The sequence below is a fragment of the Barbus barbus genome, assembly GCF_936440315.1.
Source record: "Barbus barbus genome assembly, chromosome: 33".
NCBI classification, from domain to species: Eukaryota; Metazoa; Chordata; class Actinopteri; order Cypriniformes; family Cyprinidae; genus Barbus; species Barbus barbus.
In genome coordinates, this window is record NC_136761.1 from 11,999,188 (window position 1) to 12,023,897 (window position 24,710).

At 39.6% G+C, this 24,710-nt stretch overlaps 1 protein-coding gene across 2 annotated transcripts; it reads right to left on the reverse strand.

The window, feature by feature from the left end:
* Nucleotides 1-472: 472 nt before the first annotated feature.
* LOC306853191 (TBC1 domain family member 2A-like) lies at nt 473-24,489 on the reverse strand. Of its 2 annotated transcripts, none has more exons than XM_079390413.1 (14): nt 24,093-24,489; nt 22,281-22,712; nt 20,946-21,093; nt 18,150-18,273; nt 16,590-16,699; nt 16,315-16,508; nt 15,847-16,230; nt 10,750-10,860; nt 10,277-10,449; nt 9,605-10,105; nt 3,817-3,937; nt 3,458-3,643; nt 3,084-3,205; nt 473-1,702 (listed from the first exon to the last, which is right to left on the reverse strand). In XM_079390413.1, the coding sequence occupies exons 2-14, from the start codon at nt 22,710-22,712 to the stop codon at nt 1,501-1,503; spliced, it is 2,808 nt and encodes a 935-aa protein (XP_079246539.1). In that variant the 5' UTR covers nt 24,093-24,489; the 3' UTR covers nt 473-1,500. The 2 variants fall into 2 exon arrangements, with proteins under 2 accessions (XP_079246539.1, XP_079246540.1); XM_079390414.1 differs by having other exon boundaries at nt 22,281-22,720; nt 24,093-24,289.
* Between the last annotated feature and the right edge of the window lie 221 nt (nt 24,490-24,710).

The window sequence follows — 24,710 nt, forward strand, 5'->3', positions numbered from 1 at the left end:
TTGTAGGAACGTGAACTGTTTGGCATTAGAATACATGTGACTTAACACTGATAGAACAATAGCTTTATTATGCGACAAGCCACTGTTTTTATTTTTTTTTGAGATGAGATTGTGAGTCTGTTTCTCTTTATTTTTGGAAACTGTGCTTTTGTTCGTGTCACACGGGAGAATAGGCCGATTCTGTTATCGGATACAGTCATGGATAGGCAATACATCAGTTTACTCCTCTGGTGTGATATTAGCTATTAGCTCTTACCTGCAGTAAAGGTGTTTGTAACATGGAACTAAGTTTTTGTTGATTTGTTTGATTTTTATATTTATGATTTCATATGTATCCTGTTTTTTAAAGTAATAAAATGGGGGAAAAAAAGGACAATGTTTCTTCAGCTGTGTCAGATGCTCGAACAGACTTCACCTTGGATTCTCTCCAATATGAAGACAAACTGAATTTTTTTTTTTTTTTTTTTATTATGTGCATTTTTTTGGCATAATATCATATCTGTGAACGGTGCATGATGCTGATAATTTAGGCATGCATGTAATATATATATATACAGTAGAATTGCAGTAGAAAATCTTTAAAAACTAAAAAAAACATACAATAAAAGCCTCCAATTTAAAAACAAATATTTGCTGAAGATATTACATGCACACTACCATTCAAAAGCGTGTGGTTGGTAAGTTTTCTAAAACGTTATTGAAAAAAAGTCTTATCAAAGCTGCATTTGTTTTATTAAAAGTTTGATTAAAAAAATACAGTAATACAGCAATATTGTGAAATAATATTACAATGTAAAATACCTGTTTTTCGTTTGAATATATTTTAAAATATAATTTAATGGCGGTGATGGCAAAGCTGAATTATTTAGCATCATTCTAATATACTGATTTGCTGCTCAAAAAATATTTCTTATTATCAATGTTATAAACAGTTATGCTGCTTAATATTTTTGTGAAAACTTGACAGGCCTTTACTATCACATTTGATCTATTGAATGTCTTGCAGAATTGAAGTTTTTAATTAATTTATAATTATACATATTACTGACCCCAAACTTTTGAACAGTAGTGTAGTTGCATATGCATATCAGCCCAAATAAATAGGGCCTCAACATGCCCAATACTAAGATCAGTGCTGCTTTTTTACTGGTAAAACCATTTATCCAGTGTCTTTGCTATCATTTACTCACCTTCATATCATTCTGATATAAGCACTTAAAAGTAGCTGATGGAAAGATTCTTTTGCATATGATATTTTTGTTTGGTCTCTCCCTCATTATATAGCCACCCATTATATAGCTTTTGGAGACTTGGAATATAAATAAATAGATGAATTTCTTGTTCCATCTCCATTCACTTTCATTAAATGGAAATGAACTGATACTTATGGGTTTGGAACAACATGAGGGTGAATAAATGATAAGGAGTTCTTTTGCTTTAGTGTTTCTCACTCAGCATTCAAGGCTTTAGCACATGCATCTAGAGCTTATGTTTGATGTCTTATACCTCCTCTTCATCCTCACTAGCCAGGGTGTCCAGCTCTTTTTCTTTGCACTGGACTTGTTCAGCTTTGTATGCTTTTCGTAAGTTCTCCAGCTCTTTAATCTCAGCATGGAGGCGTTCCAGATGTACGGCGCGCCGGTTCTGTAGCAGCTTCATGGGCAGTGGGTTCATATCGTTGAAGGCAATGCTCGTCAGCTTCCTGGGAACGAGAAAGACGAGGTATATTGAGATTGAAACTCCAGCGATGAATTAGCTGCTCTGTTTATTTCCTGCAGAAACCTGTGGTTTGGAAAAACTGTCCTCAAGCCAGCTTTTCTTCATTGTTGTTTTGAAACGATGCCATGCACTGGAAACAGGAGTGAGCAGGTGTGCGCACACACAGGGGCATACATTTTAAAATAGCCACACCACAGAGGCATCTGACCCATATTCTGTTTCTAACAGATGCAGGCTGCTTTGTTTTTACTATGGCTCTATGAATTATATATGGTGATGTCTGACTGTGGCAAAAATAGCTTCACTGTCTACAATACCAGGTGCTCAAGAGAGAAACAAAGATTTGTTTAATTTGCAGCACGTTTATGAAGTAATATATTCACTGTGTGTGTATATATATATGTATATGTGCATGTATATATGTGTATGTGTGTGTGTGTGTGAGTGTGAGTGTGAGTGTGTGTGCATGTTTATGTGGTTTGAGGACACATTTGTATAATGACATGGGTATGACAGAGGTATTACAATATGAAGGTGGTTTATGAGGACACTGCCTATGTCCCCGTAATTCAAAAGGCTTAAAAAAACATACTAAATGGTGTTTTTTTGAAAATCTAAAAATGCACAAAGTCTCCTGTGAGGGCTAAGTTTAGGTGTAGGGTTGGTGTAGGGCAATAGCACACACAGTTTGTTCAGTATAAAAACCATTACGCCTATGGAGAGTCCCCATAAACCACAAAAACCAACGTGTGTGTGTGTGTGTGTATATATATATATATATATATATATATTAATATAATTTTTTTTTTTTACAGGTATAAATTTAGATTTACTAATATACTATTTAAATTACAATTGTAAAAAATACTTTGCATCAATGTTTTGCTTGTACATAATTATAACTCTTTTTAAGTGTGTAAAATGTGTTTTAGAGGTTACAATGCTTATTAATATACTGTCTTTTGTTTCTTGTCATAAACAATACATTATAACACCTGCTGATATCTTTAAAGAGTAAAGTCTTTTTAAAAGGTCTTGTGGTAAAATTAATTATACTCCTTCAAAGTTGTAACTATGAATAATACATTATATCCTATAGCATAAGGCATGATTAAATTTACTGTATAATGCTTTAATACTTTTCGAATGCATCGTATGCACGATAATATTACCATTCCATACTTTAGAAGAGCATGTTAGTTCATTATATATACTGTATTCTGTATGTATATGGGTAGCTGACAAATAAAAATTGGATTTTGGATACCTCAACTACCCATATCTTCTATTACTCTTGTTCTTTTTTTCATACTGTACTTTCTCTCTTGGATTTTCTCTCTTCCATTTGCTATCCTTCATCTTACCTTCCATCTGCAATGGTGTAGGGGACGATGCGGAGATACTGGTACATCTCAACACTGTCATTGATCTTTAAGAAGATTTCCTCTTTGTATTTGAAAAGAGCCAATATATATCGGAATATCACCTGTGAAACAGATGAATGAGGGATTTGGTTCATTGTTGTGTCTTTGTATTTGGCCTGTAGGCTTATAATGTTGGTGAAAATGATGGGAAATGCAGGTCTTTTACACAACTGGATTGGGGTCAAAATGAGGGTAATCATATTATAAACAAAACTGTTGCAAAATATTCAGTGGACTATCCAGAAACCTCAAACTATTAGAGACCCAGGCAGGTATTGATTTATACAGCATCTCCCCAGAATGCTTTACGGTACCTTGATGCCCTCATACAGGAAGGCGTCCCATACTTTAAACAGTATGCGTGTAGGCAGACTCTCAACGAACAACACCAGAAACCATTCAAAAGTGATGAGTGATACGTCTACTTTTAGTGCTTCCAGATGAGCCGTGAGTCGAGGCAGCTTCTCAGACATGAGGTCCTTTAGCACACGCTGGTCGGCCTGAAGAGATTGGAAGAAGAAAGATGGAAAAGATTGAAAAATATTTCAGAAAATTACTGTTTTTTGCATTCGACACTTGCTTCCAAACATTTAAAGACTGTGGTGTATAATAGTGTGAGACCATACTGAAAGACCATACTGACCATACATTAGGATTAATGCAGAGTTCTCACCTGACAGCCCACCAGGTCTTTAGCGTAGTAATTGGGAGGCATGATGTAGTCCACAATCACTACCAAGCACCAGAAGGCATCTTCCTCATCCTGTAGTACCAGCAGAGCAATGGCTGCCAGTCTGCACACAGTGGCATCGATGGCGTTATTTACCTTTCTTTTTGTATATAGATATCGTGGCCCTTACAGTAAACCTACACCTAACCCTCCATCAGAATGCTGTTGGTCAACAAATGACCACCAGATGTCAGTACAATACATGCTATGGTATTAAATAGTTTGTTGGCAGTGTTCAGCATGGCAGACAAGGCACATAGCTTTGGTAAGCATTGCAAAATTAAGCATTTTTAAGCCATATTTTGCCAGATTTAAAATATGCTGGGTTGTATATTTTATGTCAACATTTAGATTGAACATTGAGATTTATATTCAATATTTAGACTTAAATTATAAATGTAATATAAACTGAACAAAATTATAAACGCAGCACTTTTGTTTTTGCCCCCATTTTTCATGAGCTCAAAGATCTAAGACTTTTCTATGTACAGAAAAGGCCTATTTCTCTCAAATATTGTTCACAAATCTGTGTTAGTGATCACTTCTCATTTGCAGTGATAATCCATCCACCTCACAGGCGTAGCGTATCAAGATGCTGATTAGACAGCATGATTATTGCACAGGTGTGCATGTCAAGTTCTTGTCAATAAAAAAAGTACAACTCAGTACAACTTATAACCATGAATTGACACAACACCTCCCACTTGACCTCCTGGTTCTTCAACCCAAGGAGGTCACACCAGTACTGTGATGTCTTGAATTTAGTTACTCCATTTTTGATCCTGTTGCTGCTGCTGCTCTTCAACTGGAAGCAGGACAACTATCCGTCTGACATCCCGGTGAAGAACTGTTGCAGGTATCTTGGTTGAGTGTTTTTCCCTTTTCTGAGTGGGCTTCACAGTTGCGACTGGGTAGCTGGGGAAGGATCGGAGATATACATCCCTCACAATTCCCTTCCTGTCAGTGTTGACATCAATGACTCTGGCAAGCCTGAACTGACTTCTCAAGGCGTTCTGGTCAGCCAGCCAGATGATATCTCCAATTGCCACATTCCTGTGAGCGGTGTGCCACTTGGTCTGGACAAACAGGTTTGGTCCGGCTAACTGGCTCCATTTCCTCCAGAACCGGTCAACTTCTGTTTGGAGGATTCTTAATCTCTTGTAAGAGTAGCCTTCAAAGTCAAAGGTCCCTGGATCTCCTCTGGGTCCAGTTCTTCCGAGCAGAAGTGAATTTGGGCTGATGTATTCTACACAGTCCTCCCGGCTCTGAGTCCTGGCATCAATAGGGCGTTCATTAGCGAGGTTGGAAGCCATATAAAGGAAAGTTTGAAACTCACCCCATGTGAAGACTCCATTACCCCCAGATTGTGCAAAGCCCGCTTCACAGTCCGGACAGCAGCTTCAGCAGCTCCGTTTCTGTGAGGTGAGTCTGCTGGATGGATCTTCCAGCTCCATTCTGTGCCGTGCTTGGAGACTTCATTTTCAAGCTTTGATTTTTCCAGTCGGTCCAGAAACATGTAGAGCTCTTTGAGGGCAGCTCTGGCTCCGACAAAGTTCTTTCCAGGATCCGACCACAATTTCCTCGGATGTCCTCTCAGTGCTGTGAATCGTTGGTAGGCTAACAGGAAGCCTTCAGCTGACTGGTCACTGACAAGGTCTGTGTGCATAGCTCTGGACGCCATGCAACAGAAGACAATTCCCCACACTTTGAGTTTCACCTTCTTTCTCACCTCATCCTTCACTTCGTAAGGTCCAAATAAGTCCACTGTCGTGTACTCAAATGGATTGGCTGGTGTTATTCGCTCCGATGGAAGGTCACTCATGATCTGTTGGCATCTTTGGGCCTTGAGTTTCCTGCATGTTACACAGTTGTCAACGATCTTCTGAGCTAGTTCCCGGCCTCTTACCACCCATGCTTTCCTTCTCATCCGGAGGAGTGTGCCTGCAATTTCTTCATGATTTGCCTGGTGGGCCTCTTGAGCTAGAAGAGTGGATACCCATGATGTGCAGGGCAAGATTGGTACCGCAGTTTTTTCTTCATTAAAGATTTGGAATCTTCCTCCACAGAGCAAACGTCCAGTGTTTTCATCTCTGACCACAACAAGCCTGCTGAGTGTGGTGTTTGGCAAGGTTACCTCTTCTTGAGCCGCAAGGAAGAGATCCCTGAGCGCATCTTCACACTCCATGATGGTAAGTGTAGCTTCCTTGACTCTGGACTTGATCTCAAGAGCTGAAGGAATCTCCTTCCTCTTTGGCTTGCTCGTGGTTGAAGTTTTGGCCAGCATTTCTTTCCACTTTGTGGCAGCTCTCCACACCCAGGCAATGACTCTAATCAACCTGGTTAAACTGCTGAACTTACTGATGTCAAGGATTTTCCTCACTGAATAACCAGAAGGTGGCCTCCGGACCTGGACTTGGTGCCCTCTCACGCAAGGGCTGCTTTGCAGGTCCTTGTTTTGGTCAGAGGTTGGAGACATTGGCATTGCAGTGGCAGGTGGAGCATGTTGGGTTTTTTTCCACCTGTGCTCGGGTCAGTGCTGCTGTAAAACATTTCATTTGGAGTTTGTTTATACCTTTGGCATCTGCAGCGACATCTTTGGCTGACTTTGTCGGCCACTCCTCTACAGGTCGTTTCAGAAACTCTGGGCCATTTAGCCACACAGAGTTCTCTTTGAGGTCTTCTGGAGTTGCTCCTCTTGTTGTGAGGTCAGCAATGTTTTGCTCACCTGGAATCCACCTCCAGTCTTCAACTGATGTGGACTTCTGGATCTCTCCCACTCTGTTTGCAAAAAAGGTCTGGTACCCATAACTGTCCCTTTGGATTGCACCCAGCACAGTTTGACTGTCCAGCAGATGGAGCCAACGTTCAACTTGCATCCGACTGTGCTTTTCAATGTATTTCCTGAGTCTTGCAGCGAAAACAGCACCACAGACCTCAGCCTTCACTGGTTCTCCCTTTTGAAAATAAAAGTTCGCATAGAGTTGATCAGGTTGTCCACTCCACTTCAATGGCTGTGTGAAGTTGCTGGGTATTGGCAGAAACTGGAACACGCTGTCGTATACGCCGATCCAGAGCATCCCAAACATGCTCAACAATGGGTGACATGTCCGGTGAGTATGCTGGCCATGCAGGAACTGGGATGTTTTCAGCTTCCAGGAATTGTGTACAGATCCTTGCAACATGGGGCCGTGCATTATCATGCTGCAACATGAGGTGATGGTTGTGGATGAATGGCACAACAATGGGCCTCAGGATCTCATCACGGTATCTCTGTGCATTCAAAATGCCATCAATAAAATGCACCTGTGTTCGTTGTCCATAACATACGCCTGCCCATACCATAACCCACAGCCATATCACCCTGCAGCCCAAGACTGGTTGCCCACTGAAGCTAAGCAGGGTTGAGCCTGGTCAGTACCTGGATGGGAGACCTCTTGGGAAAACTAGGTTGCTGTTGGAAGAGGTGTTAGTGAGGCCAGCAGGGGGTGCTCACCCTGTAGTCTGTGTGGGTCCTAACACCCCAGTATAGTGACGGGGACACTATACTGTAAAAAGCACCGTCTTTCGGATGAGACGTTAAACCGAGGTCCTGACTCTCTGTGGTCACTAAAAATCCCATGGCACTTCTCGTAAAGAGTAGGGGTGTAACCCCGGTGTCCTGGCCAAATTCCCTCCACTGGCCCTTATCAATCATGGCCTCCTAGTAATCCCCATACACTTGATTGGCTCTATCACACTCTCCTCTCCACCTGTAGCTGGTGTGTGGTGAGTGTACTGGCGCCGTTGTCCTGTGGCTGCCGTCGCATCATCCAGGTGGATGCTGCACACTGGTGGTGGTTGAGGAGAGACCCCCACATGATTGTAAAGCGCTTTGGGTGTACAGCAATACACAATAAATGCGCTATATAAATGCATCATTCATTCATTCATTCAACCCCACCGCCACCACGGCCACTCGATCCACAACATTGACATCAGCAAACCGCTCACCCACACGACGCCATACATGCTATCTGCCCTGTACAGTGAAATCCAGGATTCATCCGTGAAGAGAACAACTCTCCAAAGTGCTAGACGCCATCGAATGTGAGCCTTTGCCCACTCAAGTCGGTTACGATGACGAACTGCAGTCAGGCGATGAGGACGACGACCATGCAGATGAGCTTCCCTGAGACGGTTTCTGACATTTTGTGCAGAAATTATTTTTGTTGATTGTTGCAGCAGCTGTCCGGGTGGCTGTCTCAGATGATCTTGGAGGTGAAGATGCTGGATGTGGAGCTCCTGGTCTGGTGTGGTTACACGTGGTCTGCGGTTGTGAGTCCGATTGGATGTACTGCCAAATTCCCTGAAACACCTTTGGAGATGGTTTATGGTAGAGAAATGAACATTCCATTCACGGGCAACAGCTCTGGTGGACATTCCTGCAGTCAGCATGCCAATTGCACGCTCCCTCAAAATTTGCGACATTTGTGGCATTGTGCTGTGTGATAAAACTGCACATTTTAGAGTGGCCTTTTATTGTGGCCAGCCTAAGGCACACCTGTGCAATAATCATGCTGTCTAATCCGCATCTTGATATGCCACACCTGTGAGGTGGATGGATTAACTCGGCAAAGAAGTGCTCACTAACACAGATTTAGACAGATTTGTGAACAATATTTGAGAGAAATAGGCCTTGTGTGTACATAGAAAAAGTCTTATTTTATTCTTATATATAAAAAGTCTTGCGTTTATTATTTTGTTCAGTGTATTTATATTAATATAAATATAAATAAGATAGTTTAAATTAAATAATTCCATTTTAACTTAAGTGGGAAAAAGTAGAGTGCTGAAGTCTGAGACCACACTGAAAATCAGATAGTTTTAATAAATTATGTAATAAATAAGATACTGACTTCTTTCAAAAATTATATACGATATTATAACCTATAACTCTGAAATAAATTATATAATATATTTAATAAATTTTATATTTAGAAATACATTTAAATGATTGAATAAAGGCATTTTTATAAAGTGGTTAGTAGTAAATCTGCCAAGATTTGGCACATTTATTTTTTGTAACATGCATTATATTAAATTATTATATTTTATTTTTATTTTTCATGAACATTTGTGACCCTGGACCACAAAACCAGTCATAAATCACAAGGGTATATTTGTAGCAATAACTAAAAAAAAAGCACATGGAATGGGTCAAAATGATCGATTTTTCTTTTATGCCAAAAATCATTAGGATATTAAGTAAAGATCATGTTCCATGAAGATATTTTGTAAATTTCCTACTGTAAATATATCAGAACTTAATTTTTGATTAGTAATATGCATTGATAAGAACTTCATTTGGACAACTTTAAAGGCGATTTTCTGAATATTTAGATTTTTCTTGCACCTTCAGATTCCAGATTTTCAAATAGTTGTCGGCCAAATATTGTCCAATCCTAACAAACCATACATCAATGGAAAGCTTATTTATTCAGCTTTCATATGATGTATAAATCTCAGTTTCAAAAATCTGACGGGTTTTGTGGTCCCAGGTCATATATGGCATTTTTTGCTCTTTGTAACATACCCATTTCCCCATTTTTTTCAAAAACAAAAAGTGGCCTATTCAGTCAAAACGCTCTTGTGATAGGCCATTACTTGTACTTCTCACATTAGTTCTATAATCACCTCTAATCAAAGCAAATTCTCTTGCTCTACATTGTTTATGTCTATGGAGGCTAATTACCTGTTGAGTCCCTGCACGTAGCCGATGGAGGGGTTTTGCCATGAGAACGCCTGCAGAACTCTCTCCAGCTTCTGAATCAAGGGGCTTGAAGGAGGGGAAAAGTATTGATTGGAGGTCAGTGTACGATCCAGGTCTAGCTGGATCTGTCTGGGCACCAGGTGAGGTGAGGTTCTGCTCTTCTTGCACAGTTCCTGATAGCGATCGGGATGACGCTCTTTTAGAGACTTGGTTCTAGTCTGTATCATAAAACGCCAAACCCTCGCACGGTACTCGCGTGGTAAACCCGTCCGAAGGAGATTCTTCAATTCTGGGGATGAAGACAGTTCTCCTTCAGGGTGTCCAAACAGGAGCTGAGCGCAACGAGCCAACAATGGCCCGTCGCATTCCTCCTGGTTCAGCAGGGTTTGGGATCGGATCTCCAGGGCCTGGATCTTAGCAAGGAGCTTCAAGTCCTCAACTTTGAAGTCCATTGCAATCTTAAATCCATATTCATCGTGATCCCTGTGGAATGTCGGGAACTGTGAGTTCAAACATAAATAGAACTGTGACATTTATATGGGAACATGTTTGTGATTTAAGGCCTGCTGACAGCAAGGCTCCACAGACGAAAAGACCAGGGTGAATAAATGATGACAGAATTTGTATTTGGGGTAAACTGATACGACTGTTTACCTGATTGAGTTTAGTTTGACAGCGGTGCTCAGGTCTGCCCGAACTGCATCCTTAACCACCTTCTTGACCGCTTCTCTCTGCTCTGCATTCAATTCCTTACTGTCCTGGAGCTTCTGGAGGATTCCCAGGTATCTGCTTTCCATCTGACAGCTATTAGCTTCCAGTACAGCACACTGGCACACACACAGTAACAACACTAAATCCCATTTTCAAACACTTCTTGATGTTTACTATCTCAGATTACCATCACAAATGGCTCTGACCAATTTTAAAACGCTTATTATACAAATGTATTTTCTCTTGATCTTTGGATATGGCAGTGATCACACTCTAACTTTCAAAACTCAAATCTCTCAGTTCATAAAGAGCCATTTAGTGTTTAGATTAGCCAATCGGTACAAAGGGTAATGACAGTAACAAAAATGTGTCTGTTTTTTTTTTGTGCATGAAACCTTGACTGAAAAATAATTTACCTTTACTATCAGACTTTGCTCCTGTTCGCAACCTTTTCTCCAAAGTGTTGTCAAATGGTAGATCTCCGAGTTTAGGTACTGGTTCTGAGTTTTATATGCCTTCAAATCGTCCTGAAATAGAGAGACGATCACGATGGGGCTTAGAGTAAAGTTGCAATCATGCTTGGCATGAAATCATTAAAAAAGCATAAAATGCAGATAAACTGTTCATAAATAATCTCTCCCCGGTGTCATGTGACTCGTTAGTGTTACAAGGTCTCAGGTGTGAATGGGGTGCAGGTGTGTTAAATTTGGTGTTAGATTCAAGATTTTTATTTGTCACATACGCAATTATACAGAGTATAACCAGCAGTGAAATATAAGTCAGGTCCGCTCCAAGGACAGTGCAATTATATAGAATACAAAAAACACAGAATGTACATAAATATTAAGAAAAAGAAAAGTAGAAAAAAAAAAGAATAAAATAAAATAAAAGATAAAAAATATAAATATAAATGTGCAGGTCAGTATGTTTGTTGACTTAAATAGCAATATAGAAGGAATGTGCAAAAGGTTGTACAGGGTATTTACATAGCAGCAATACGAGGTAGAAAAAAATTATGAATAACTTATTGATATAGTGATATTTACATGGAGTCGTGAGATGTTATGACACAGAGTTAGAGTTTAGGAGCTTGATGGCCTGGGGGAAGAAGCTCTTCCTAAGTCTCTCAGTTTTTGCCATCAGGCTACGGAAGCGCTTGCCAGATGGTAGCAAAGTGAATAGACGGTTACCAGGGTGATTTGAGTCCTTGATGATTTTGACAGCTCTACTTTTGCAGCGTTTGAGGTAGACGTCCTGCAGAGAGGGGAGAGCAGACCCTGACATGGGCTCAGCTAAGCGTACAACTCTCTGTAGTGTTTTGCAGTCCTGATTGGAGCTGTTTCCATACCACACTGAGATGCACTGAGTCAATAAACTTTCTATGGTGAAGTAAAGTGACATTCAGCCAAGTATGGTGACCCATACTCGGAATTCGTGCTCTGCATTTAACCCATCCAACGTGCACACACACAGCAGTGAACACACACACACCGTGAACATACACCCGGAGCAGTGGGCAGCCATTTTATGCTGCAGCGCCCGGGGAGCAGTTGGGGGTTCGGTGCCTTGCTCAAGGGCACCTCAGTCGTGGTATTGATGGTGGAGAGAGCGCTGGACATTCACTCCCCCCACCTACAATTCCTGCCGGCCAGAGAATCGAACCCGCAACCTATGAAACACGAGTCCAACTCTCTAACCATTAGGCCACGACTTGGTCCCTGAATAGAAAGTTTTCAGGATTGCTGGTGAGACCCTGAATTTCCTCAGCTGTCGCAGATGGTACAGTCTTTGCCTGGCTTTCTTAACCTGTGTTTGGATGTGTGTAGTCCAAGTCAGGTTCTCGGAGATGTTTACACCAAGGTACTTGAAGCAGGGGTCCCACTGATCATAAGAGGAGTGTAGGGCCGCTGCTGTCTCTTCCTAAAGTCCATGATCAGCTCTTTACTTTTCCTCACATTCAGAGAGAGACAGCACCATGATGTGAGTCTCTCTACCTCATCCAAGTATGCGGTCTCATCCTTGTTGGAAATGAGGCCCAGAACCACAGTATCATCAGCGAATTTGATAATAGATGTGGAGCTGTGAGAGGACACGCAGTCATGCGTGTAGAGAGAGTAGAGCAGGGGACTCAGGACACAGCCCTGTGGGGCTCCTATGTTCAGAGTGATGGAGTTTGAGGTGAACTGGCCAACTTTCACCACTTGAGGTCTGCCGGTGAGGAAGTCTTGAATCCAGTCACAGAGTGAGGAGTTTAGGCCGAGGTCCGGGAGTTTAGAAGCTAGCTTGATGGGGACTATAGTATTGAAAGCTGAGCTATAGTCAATGAATAGCAGCCTTACATAATTCCCATTGTTGCTGTCCATGTGTGTGAGGGAAGAGTGGAGGACGTGAGAGATGGCATCGTCAGTGGATCTATTTGGACGATAGGCAAACTGGAGAGGGTCCAAGGTAACAGGGATGGAGGAGCAGATGTGGCTCTTTACAAGTCTCTCAAAAACCTTCATAACTATTGATGTGAGGGCAACTGGGCGATAGTCATTCAGGCAAGAGGGTTTATTGTTCTTTGGCAAAGGGATAATGACAGATTTTTTAAATGAGGTGGGAACCACGGCGGTAGCAAGGGATTCATTAAAGATGGAAGTGAACAAACCAGTGAGCTGATCAGTGCAGGACCTCAGAACACGGCCGCTTATCCCATCAGGTCCGGCTGCTTTCCTGACGTTCACTTTCTTTAGCGCCCTCCGAACCTCATCCCCCGACACGGTGATTACAGGATTATCGCTGCTCTGCCTGCTGTTTCCTGACGCCCTGGTCGGCAGAGACGCGCTGCCGCCGTTGCAATCGAAGCGGCCATAGAAGGTGTTTAACTCGTCGGCCAGCAACGGATCTGCTCTCACCTCTGCGGAGGAATTGTTTCCAAAGGAACAGATGGTCCTCAGTCCCTGCCACATCCGTCGAGAGTCATTGAGCTGGAAATGAGACTCAATTCTCTCTCTGTATCTGTATTTGGCGGCTCTTACTGCACGACGGAGAGAGCATAGCACAATGCTTTGTACTCGCTCATATTCCCGGTCAGAAGAGCCTCGTTGTAAGCGGCAGTGCGTGTGTTAACCGCAGCACGGATTGTTCTGTCCACCCACGGTTTCTGATTGGAGGAGGTCCTTATAGTTATTGTTTCTGTAGCTTGCTCGGTTAGCGTGTTTACAAAGCTTAATGCTACACCCGTGAACTCGCTGACGTCAGATGAACTCGCCCGGAACATGTCCCAGTCGACGTCATCAAGAGCCGCCTGTAGCATAGCTTCTGAGTGGGAGGACCAGCGCATCACTACTCTCTGCACCGGGGGATCCTGAACGAGCCTTTGTTTATATTGCGGTGTGAGGAAAATGGCGGCATGGTCCGATTTGCCAAAAGCCGGTAGTGAGCGGGCTTTGTAGGCATTCTTAAACTGAGAGTAGCAATGATCCAGTGTATTTGGTCCTCTAGTTGGACAGGATACATGTTGATGAAAGTTCGGCATGTCCTGCCTGAGGCTGGCTTTGTTAAAGTCTCCCGCGATGATAAAGGCAGCGTCAGGATGTTTGTTGATGTAGCCGCTGAGCACATCGTGAAGCTTAGACAAAGCCAAGCCGGTGTCTGCCTGTGGTGGAATGTAAACAGCAGTAACAATGATCGATGAAAACTCCCGGGGCAGATAAAATGGGCGGCAAATGGAAATGGAAAGATGTTCCAGATGAGGTGAGCAGGAACGCGACAGAATGGAGATATTCCTGGGGTCACACCATTTCTTGTTGATCATGAAACACACTCCTCCACCCCTGGATTTACTGGCCTCTGCTGTTCTGTCCATCCGAAAAACAGAAAAGTTCTCACTCGGCATTACAGCAGTGTCCGGGACCGAGGGCGTAAGCCATGTTTCAGACAAACAAAGGATGTTGCAGTCCCTTATGTCCCGTTGGAAACTAATTCTGGCTCTAAGATTGTCCATCTTATTCTCCAAGGATTGTACATTTGTGAGCAGAATGCTCGGAAGAGGAGGATTATGAGCCCTTTTCCTAAGTCTGTCTCGAATCCCAGCGCGTTTCCCGCGGTGTTTCTTGATCCGTCGCCTCGGGGGGTTATTGTTCATCTCCGCGTTAAGTGATCAGTGCTGACGTTAAATGTGTAAAAAGAGAAAGTAAAAGTAAGTAAAAAAGTAAATAAAAGCACAATCTAAGCAGCGCGACCTGGACTGCTTCCGAACTCAGCGGCGTCATCTTGTTCCCTCTCGCTCTCACTCTCTCATACTGGACACTGGAAGTTCAACATGGCACCTCATGGCAAAGAACTCCTCTGAGGATCTGGAAAAAGAATTGTTGCTCTACATAAAGATGGCGTAGGCTATAAGAAGATTACCAAGACCATACAGCGGTTTAACAGGACAGGTTCCACTCAGAACAGGCCTCGCCATGGTCGACCAAAGAAGTTGAGTGCATGTGCTCAGCGTCATATCCAGAGGTTGATTTTGGGAAACAGACGTATGAGTGCTGCCAACATTGCTGCAGAGGTTGAAGGGTCAGCCTGTCAGTGCTCAGACTATACGCTGCACACTGCATCAAATTGGTCTGCATGGCTGTCGTCCCAGAAGTAAGCCTCTTCTAAATGATGCACAAGAAAGCCCGCAAACAGTTTGCTGAAGACAAGCAGACTAAGGACATGGATTACTGGAACCATGTCCTGTGGTCTGATGAGACCAAGATAAACTTATTTGGTTCAGATGGTGTCAAGCGTGTGTGGCGACACCAGGTGATGAGTACAAAGACAGGTGTGTCTTGCCTACAGTCAAGCAAGGTGGTGGGAGTGTCATGGTCTGGGGCTGCATGAGTGCTACCGGCACTGGGGAACAAAAGTTCATTGAGGGAACCATGAATCAGAGCGTGATCCCCTCCCTTCGGAGACTGGGCTGCAGGGCAGTATTCCAACATGACGACCCCAAACACACCTCCAAGATGACCACTGCCTTGCTAAAGAAGCTGAGGGTAAAGGTGATGGACTGGCCAAGCATGTCTCCAGACCTAAACCCTATTGAGCATCTGTGGGGTCTCTAACATATACCAGCTCCGTGATGTCGTCATGGAGGAGTGGAAGAGGACTCCAGTGGCAACCTGTGAAGCTCTGGTGAACTCCATGCCCAAGAGTGTTAAGGCAGTGCTGGAAAATAATGGTGGCCACACAAAATATTGACACTTTGGGCCCAATTTGGACATTTTCAGGGGTGTACTCACTTTTGTGGCCAGCGGTTTAGACATTAATGGCTGTGTGTTGAGTTATTTTGAGGGGACAGCAAATTTACACTGTTATACAAGCTGTACACTCACTACTTTACATTGTACCAAAGTGTCATTTCTTCAGTGTTGTCACATGAAAAGATATAATAAAATACTACTGACAAAAAGGACACTATTTTTATGTAAATACAGAAAAACGTATTGTGATACAATATATTTGTATGTAAAAATGCTTTATTTTCTCACTTTCAAATTCTCATTCTCGATTGTTAGCTGTTTTAAGGCCACTGACTGCAGCTCATTGGTGCACTGCTGGTCTTCCCCACAGACAGCTAACTTCTCAGACAGCTTCACTATCACTTCCTGTTTGGCCTGATTCTTATGCATCAGGAGCTGGACATTCTCCTGGAGTTCGGCAATATGGGTGTCCCTCTGGTTCAGATCCCTCCATAGGTTCTCGTTCTCTTGCTGCAGGGACTCCAGATGGTCTCGCAGTTCAACCGCACGCCGCTCGCAGTTTCTGAGGAGCTCCAAATGCTCCTGTTCTCCCTCAGCGACTAGAAACTGAGCACAGGTGCGCTTCTCCAGCTGAGCAGCTTCTAGCACTTTATGTAACGGCAACACCAACTCCTGACAACACATACATATACATATGTGACTTTCAGTTGATTAATCTTAAATGAGAAGCTGAAGTGATTATTAACACAATTTTACCTTCTGCGCTTTGACCTCTTCTGTCAGGGAAAGTTTTTCATGTTGAAGTCGAGATGTGTCCTTGAGCTCCAGTGATTTGGACTTTTCTTTGCTATTCTGTCTGATTGGCGAAATGGTGTAGAGATCTTGCTCAGACTTGGCATTAGCAGGGGATTCTTGGCTTGGAGAAGTACTGGGTGTGGGAACCGCTAAAACTAAGGAGGACGGTGGCCATGAGCATTTAAATTTGAAACAATTGTTTATTATTTTTCTAGTGAGAAAGATGTGGTTCTTACTGGATGTCTTGGATGAGGGTGTTTTTTGTTTGTCAGTTGAGTCGTCAATATGGAAAACACTTTGTCTAATTTCCTGTGAGTGCCGGTTACGGAAACTGTGCATTGTGTTCCTGTAAATCAAACCGAGAGAAACCACTGAAGAAATTATTAACAATAACAACTTAATTTTTGGAAGTCTCTAGACATGTCTTGGTCCCTTTCATTTAGGTCCGACGCGCATCTTATTGACCATCAGATGAAAGTCTAATCAAAGGCTACTGGATCATATCTGATTTCTAAGGCCTTCAAATTATCAACATGATCAAACTTTTCTGCAAAACATGTAAACAATCCACTACATTCCTTCTGTCATCTGATTGTTGTCTTCTAGTATAATTCTAAATTAAAAACTTTTTAGAAAAATCATGCTAAAATGTATCAAATATGGTACAGGTTTTTCAGGAATGTTTATTAACATTCATCCCTCAGTCATCATTGTATTGACCTGCATTGTATGTTTTGCCCCAGAGTAAAAACTACAAAGCTTTCACAAAACTAAGCATTTAAATGTCATCTTATTTAGAAATATTAGTAAGACTGGGAGATACAGATATAGTGACAATTTATATTTATATGCACAATCTGCTATATTGTTTCACCGCTATACCGTTTCTTAAAAATCTCACTGATTTACATTACAAGCTATCAAAGTTTATAATGTCTGCATCTACACAAAATTGCTTGTTTCTGTTCAGTTTGGGTCTGTTTTCTTTCAGTATATGCTCCTATATCACACTGTATGAGTCATAAAACCTGATGCTTTAAATATGATACTCTACGAAACACACACACAATTTGTTTTTCTGACTAGTACCTCATATGTCAGACTATACATGGTTAAAAGTAATAGTACAAACCTCATGATTTGTATCATGCCCATAGCTCAGTTGGTGAAAGTCAAGTGCTGATTGCTTAGTTTCAGTCTCAAACATAAGTACAAGTAATGGCAATTTTTCGGATAGTTAAAAAAAAAAACAGTTTCCTTTGTATGTTTACGTAATCAGTTCAATAAATTTTGACATTGCAGCTGATGATGAAATAGTGTTTATCGTGATGTGTTTTATTCAGAAATAGAAGCAACTTCCTACTTTCATATTGAGACAGATGTGAAACTAATATTACTTCCTAATCATATATTAGATAAACTATTTGGTACAATGCCCACATTGTACATTGAAAACAAACAAGCCCATATTTCTTGGTTTATTATTAAAATAAGTATTGCCTTTTGTTATTACAATAATAATAATAAAATACTTTTTTTCACTTACTAGGTTTAAATCCTATTACTGTTTTCTCTTATCTCATGTTGTCTAGTATGAGAACCCCTCATCAAACAGTGTGGTCACTCCTGTGTATAATAAAATCCCAGGAAATGGCGTATATGCTTGTGGGTCTAACTTTAAGAAATTCAAAGAATTACAAAACAGCTTTTTTCATTTTACCCTAGAAATATCCCATAACACCAGAATCCGTTCTGTGAGAACAGACAGAGTCAACATCATAAGCACATGTACTCACTGCAGCTCAATTAGTGGATGTTTGAGTGACATGTTGAGTGGGCTGTTTAATCCAGGTGCAGGCAGACTGGCAGCTTCTTCACCCACCAGGCCAGAAGGGGTCTTCACTATGGGCAAGAAGTCAGCTGTGTAAGAGAAGACAAAGTATGTTCAGCAAAACCACTGCATTAAATGCATCTGATAGACAAGTATAACAAGATGCTTTCAGATAATGAGATTTACTTGTTTCTTGTGTTTGGTAAGTAAACTATTTTTTTTAATGCTGAGATCACAGTAAGATTTTATGATTTTGAAAGACATCTCTTATGCTTACGGCTGCATTTATTTGATAAAAATATAGTAAAACTGTAATAATGAGAATTTATTTTTTCAGGATTCTTTGATGAATATAAAGTAAAAAAACAACAACAACACATTTATTTGAAATATATAGGGTATAACTGGGCTAAAGGCCCACCTTAAGACAAAATGTACTATTCACTGCGCATAAAATGTATAATTGCCAAAAAAATATATACGTTGTATTGAACATGAACGGAGCAACAGATTTTGTGTGAAAATAAGTCATTCAAGTTGTTTATTTTTATAAATGTATGAGGTGGCAAGGGGGGCCTTTTACCCCACACACGGGGTAAAAGGCCCACGGTAGACACCAATACTAAGTTAATACTTGTTAAAAATCAGTTTAGCAAAGTTTGTACTGTTTTCTGCTTAATTTGAAAAAATAAATACAATTTTGTTCAATAAATATAGGCCTACTGTCATTAAAATTTTCATATAAAAATATATTTTAAAATACAGAAATAAAATAATTTTAATAAGTGAAGATTCTGAAAGTATTGAAGGAAATCCAATAATAATTGAAAATATATTTATAGTAGTAACAAATGATATTTTATTATATAATATGATTAATATCATGTTTTTAAATATGATGGTTTCATTCTAAACATGGTGAATATCTCTAATATGGACACATACATAATAGGCCTATATATGATATTTATAACAACATAATATATGATATTTACCATCTGAATCTAACCATGTCATGTGAACAAATGGGAAAGTCAGCGATCTATTAATTATCATGTTAAGCGAATGTTTTGCAAAGTGCTACGCCACGTTTTTGTGCCATCTAATGGTTTAGATGAAAATAATATCAAAGGCGCCTTTTACCCCGAGGCGCGTTTAGCCCCGTTGTACCCTATATACTTACTCACTCTTGATAAATTTAATGAATCCTTGCAGAATAAATGTATTTCTTAATGTCTTTAAAAAGAAAACTAATCTTACTCACCCCCAACTTTTGAATGGTAGAGTAAGACCAAAAAAATAAATAGCTTATGAAGAAAAATAAAGCTTATGCCAGTACAATGTTATTTTTGTATTCTTCTTTATCTTGCCTTGCCTATCTTTTTTTCTAATGACAGAATGAAACAATGTTGTTTAGCACAGGGTAAGGTGCATGTCCCAGCATGCCTGGAATTTCTAATAATCACATAAGTGCTGTTTAAAAGATCTGTATGCTAACCACAAGCTAGCACTGAGTAAAAAATAAATACATATCCATACTGTCTGTCTTTGTCTGGTGATGCAATATTCCAGATTTTCTACAGATTCAGCTGCTCAGACTTTCACTTCCTCATTTTCTGCATTTGACTCTCTTTCAACAGCTGTTGCTTAATGCCTGGATAGTACCATAGCTTGCGGTTGGAAGGGGATGGCTGTGAATGGAATTAATGAATGTGCTTTTAGCACAAGACGCCCAATCCTGTATACTTGGATTCCTGGAAATGATGCTTTTATGCATTGGAAATTAGAAGAGACAGGCAACAACTTGCAATTAATTAATTCATTAATTAATCCAGTTATCTGCATATAGCCATTATACACTAGAAAGCAATTAGTATCAAAGTGATGCTGCCACATTTCCACTATTTTGCCAAAAGTTTTGGGTGCCGCAAAAATGAGTTTAAATTACATTTCAGACTTCATCAGCCATATACTATTTTTTTTGTTTGTTTTTTTTAGTGACGATGAAGTGGATAATGGCTTTATGTTTAAAAAAAAAAGCGTGTTTATACATTATGGTAGTACTTGCTGTATTGCCTTCAATTTATGGTCATTTAATTAATTAAATTGTATTTCAGTAGTTTTTAATGAGAATCTCCTTTGAGGATAATGAAATTGACAAAAAAACTACTAATTAAATGCACAGACACATTCTGATAAAAATTTAGATACAAATGTGCTTAATTGTCTTAAATACTGTCACAATTAAAAAAAAAATCCTAAAATGTATTTTTAATAGTCTATATAGTATTTATAAATTTTCTAATTATTTATTTTCTGTTAATTGTTAAGAGATTTTGACATTTAAATTTGATTAATAATTAATTCGTTTTTAATTTTAATTAATTTTTTGTTTTAGTAATTTTCACAAGGTAACATTTTGAATTTTCTTTTATCATCTTTTTTCCTTATTATCTTACCAGTTTGAAGGTGAAGTAACTCTGACAATAGAAACAGTCAGTTAAAACACTATTTTGGTGCACAGATTCCAAGAATTCTGGAATAATCCTCAAGATCTGACTGGTTCTGATCATCTTTCACTATCTATTAACTTAGTATCACATGACTGGCCAAACAACTGAACTTCACTTGGAAAAATTAAGTGCATTCACCCTCTGATCATATTTCATAAACGGTGTAATTTCCATAATGCAGTAAATGCCTTTCATTTTTCATGAAAGAAATGTTGGGTTTCATTATTACTAATATGTTAGGCTCTCACCACGGCAGCTGTTTGCTGATGGGGTGCTTTCCAATTTGTGGTTGTCTGGTCTGAGGATGGACTTATGTTCAGTATGCTGCTCCCTGTATAATGTACGTTTCAATTGCAGCTGCTGCAACCAGTACATCTGGGCATCCCTGTTAGGTGCCTAAAAAACAAAACCATATTTGAAGACTGTTGAGAGGAAAGTATTGTTGTCTTACTCAAGATGCTTGACTGTTATTCCTCCATACGTAACCCGAATGTTTCTCTGTGTAACAGTCAAAAGAGAGACTCGAGGGTGGTCATATTTTAAAAAATTAAGAAAAAACATATTGACCAGTGACCACTAATCAGAACTTTACACTTTATGGAAATGTGTACAGCCAGCAGCTTTTTCTCTCCGACCTAATTTCAGCACTGTTGATACTCTAGTATGTGGTGCGTGTAATATGAAGTGCAGTCATGTGATCACTGTGCCATTTTAAAGGCTGTCTGACCCCAAAGATAACAACAAGCTCTTCGGAGACAAGAAAGAAAAAGAATAAGGGTTTAGATTCTTCCCCCCATTTATACCCTAGAATCTTGTTTTTGAAAAGCAACTGACCTTTAGAATCACTAATCTTAAATCAGTAACTGTCATAAAAAACCCCCATAAAACTTGCTTTCACTTTTTTCCCCCTGGGACATTCCCAGGTCAGTCCCGGGACATTCCCAGTCACATTGGCATTTATTCAATATTGTTGCAATGAAGCACATATTCCTTCCAATGCTGATTACTGTGGTAAAATAAATAAATAGTTAAGTGTTTATACATAATGACAGTATTTGATGTATTGTCTTCAATGTACAGTATGCTAATTTAAAGGGATTGTTAACCCAAAAATGAAAATTCAGTCATTAATTACTATTTTAACTATTTAACTGATTTTTTCATTGATGTCCTTACTACCTTTCTGGGCCCTGAATGTGGTAGTTCCCTTGCTGTCTATGCAAGGTCAGAAAGCTCTTGGATTTCATCAAAAATATCTTAATTTGTGCTCGGAAGATGAATGAAGGTCTTACGGGTCTGGAACAACATCCTACTTGAATGATCCCTTTAAGTAATAAAATTAAAAGTAGTTTTTAATAAGAATCACCTTTCAGTACAATGAGAATTACAACTACAAAGTTGAATGCACAGACAAATTCTGACAATACAGATTTGTGCCTCAATTTCTTGAAAATAATGTCAATTTGTTGAAGTTTTAGTAATTGTAATGTACTGTACCAACCTATCCCAAGCTTGTCACCCTTTGTTGCCTCACAATATATATTTTTTTAAATCTATTATTTCAAACCATGTGATTACATTACCTTGAGAATGACAGTGCGCTCTGGTGTCTGTATATGAAAGGTTCCCTCCTCTCCATGCAGTGGGTAACTGAACGTGGCACGAGACAGATCCACCTTACCCAGAGGATTTATATCCTGTGCAATACGGTAGTAAAACAGCTGACAGCTCTTCTCCTCGTAGACAAACCAGCGGGACTTCCAGGCTCTGAGAGGTCCACCCTGCTTGTTGAGGTAGCCACATAGTTTAGTGCTGGAAGGAGTGGGTGTCCCTCTGAGGGTGGCAGAGGTCCCATCAGGAAGAGCAGCATGGATCTGGAAGTCATTCTTATCCTGAGCCCCATCTGATTGACCCAAACTCTGTTGTTGGGTCTCCTCAGAGCTGACACACTCATCTGCAGGAGATATGTGCACATCCGGTGGAGGTGGCATGCTGGAGCTTCCCTTACTCTCCATCTGGTTATCTCAACAAAGAATAAATAACATCAGACAAAATGTTCTTCAAGTAATCAAATGATTTCTATCAGCATAGCCACACCATAAAAACCATACCATATGTATATAATACGCTATCTAAATGAAAAACCATTAATATTAGGGCAAGATAATGTGCATTTATTTTTAAACTGTAACATATTTAGATATGTTTACCATGATCAGCAAATGTGTTATAAAGGAATATAAATATTAACATTTGCTAATTTAGTTGTCATAACACAAAATGTAACATCATTCAAAAATATCCATCTTACCACACTACTTATATATTCTTATTATTTTTATATTCTCTAACTCAATGTATAATAATATATCATCTGATCTATTTAAATTTCTGTTATGACAGTTTAGTTGAATAAGTGAATAACTAATGACAGACAGCAGAATCTCGGTAAAAGATTAATCTGAACAGTACATTTATTCTATGAATTGCATTGCATATTCATATACATGTGCAATATTTTATTGACAATATGTCATAATAGCAACACTGATTTCAAACTGAATAATTTCACACAAATAGTCTAAAATGACCATCTAAATTGTGGAATTATTGAATAATAACCCCAAGAATTACAAAATCGTCTTTACTTAAAAATAATATCAAATAAAAATATTTTTTCACTCTTTAAATGTAAAAACATCAATATGCGCACAAATCCCTCAATACCAAATAGACACAAAAAACTTTAATATTCAATATAATACAATGTCACAAATCACTGTTTTCCAGAGACACAAAATTAAAGCAATTAACCTCAAAAGCTTCGAGGGGTCAACAAATCAGTTAGGGAGGTTAACTTGTCCTGGAGGTCGTCGTCTTGCCCCATATTATCATACTTAAAAAGAAGCAGCAGCAGCAGCATTGAGAACCACAGAATATTCTGTAGCATATTACACTTTCAAAAACACTGCACAATAGCCTATATGCACAGCTTTTACCTCATTTCAGTTTCCACATAGGAATATTTCACAATTAATTATGACCAGCGCTCATTAATGTGCAACTTCAGGTAATTCTTTGTAATAAATTGTATTAATAATTAATTAGCAAACATTATCTGATGCTTCTTATCAAATAGAAAAAGATTCATTCAAATAGTTATAATACAGTTGCATGACATTTTACATTTTTAATTTGAATCCGTTTAATGTACATTATTGGACTTTCAAGCATTAAATAGTACAATGCATGTTAATGTATGAAACAATAAATAAAATAGGTAAACTCTTCGCTGTCATTCTTATTAGTCAACACCTGTGCTTACATGCACGCATTGTTGCAAACTGAAATAAAGAACACTATTTACAGCACAACAGCTGATAATAATTACATACCTTCTCTGTTGAAAAGCTCAGTCCATGTGTCTGTCCAGGGCGCGTCTCGTCTCGCACTTACAGATCTAAACAACTTCCTTCACCAATGACTCACATTTCTTTTAGCAATTCCCAGCATTAAGGAAATCAGGAAATATTACACATCAGGAATATGTCGCGTACTTCTTAATGGAGGCGTGTCATCGGCTTCATACACTGTTTTGAAGCACTGCTCGTTTCAAATAAGTAATACACAAATCAAGTTTCTGTCGAATTTCAGAAACTTGTAAACTGTTTTAATAGTCAAAATTATTTTGACTTAACGTATTTAAATTATACACGGGAGACTGGCCGTTTGAACACTGAATACAGTCGTGTGTTTTGTACACGTCTGACTCGTGAACGAATCATTTGGTTCAGATCTTTTCAATGAATCATTTGAACCGGTTCGCAAAACCGGTCTGAATGCGCTGTTCTTAAATCGGACTGAACAATTCGTGATTTGTAAGAATCGTTGACTGAATTGGTCTGGTGTGCGTTTCCCAAAAGCATCGTTAAGTTACCCAACTATAGTCGTACAGACTGACTAACATCTTTCATTCATTGAACCGAGAACCATTTATGTCGAACATATCCGAC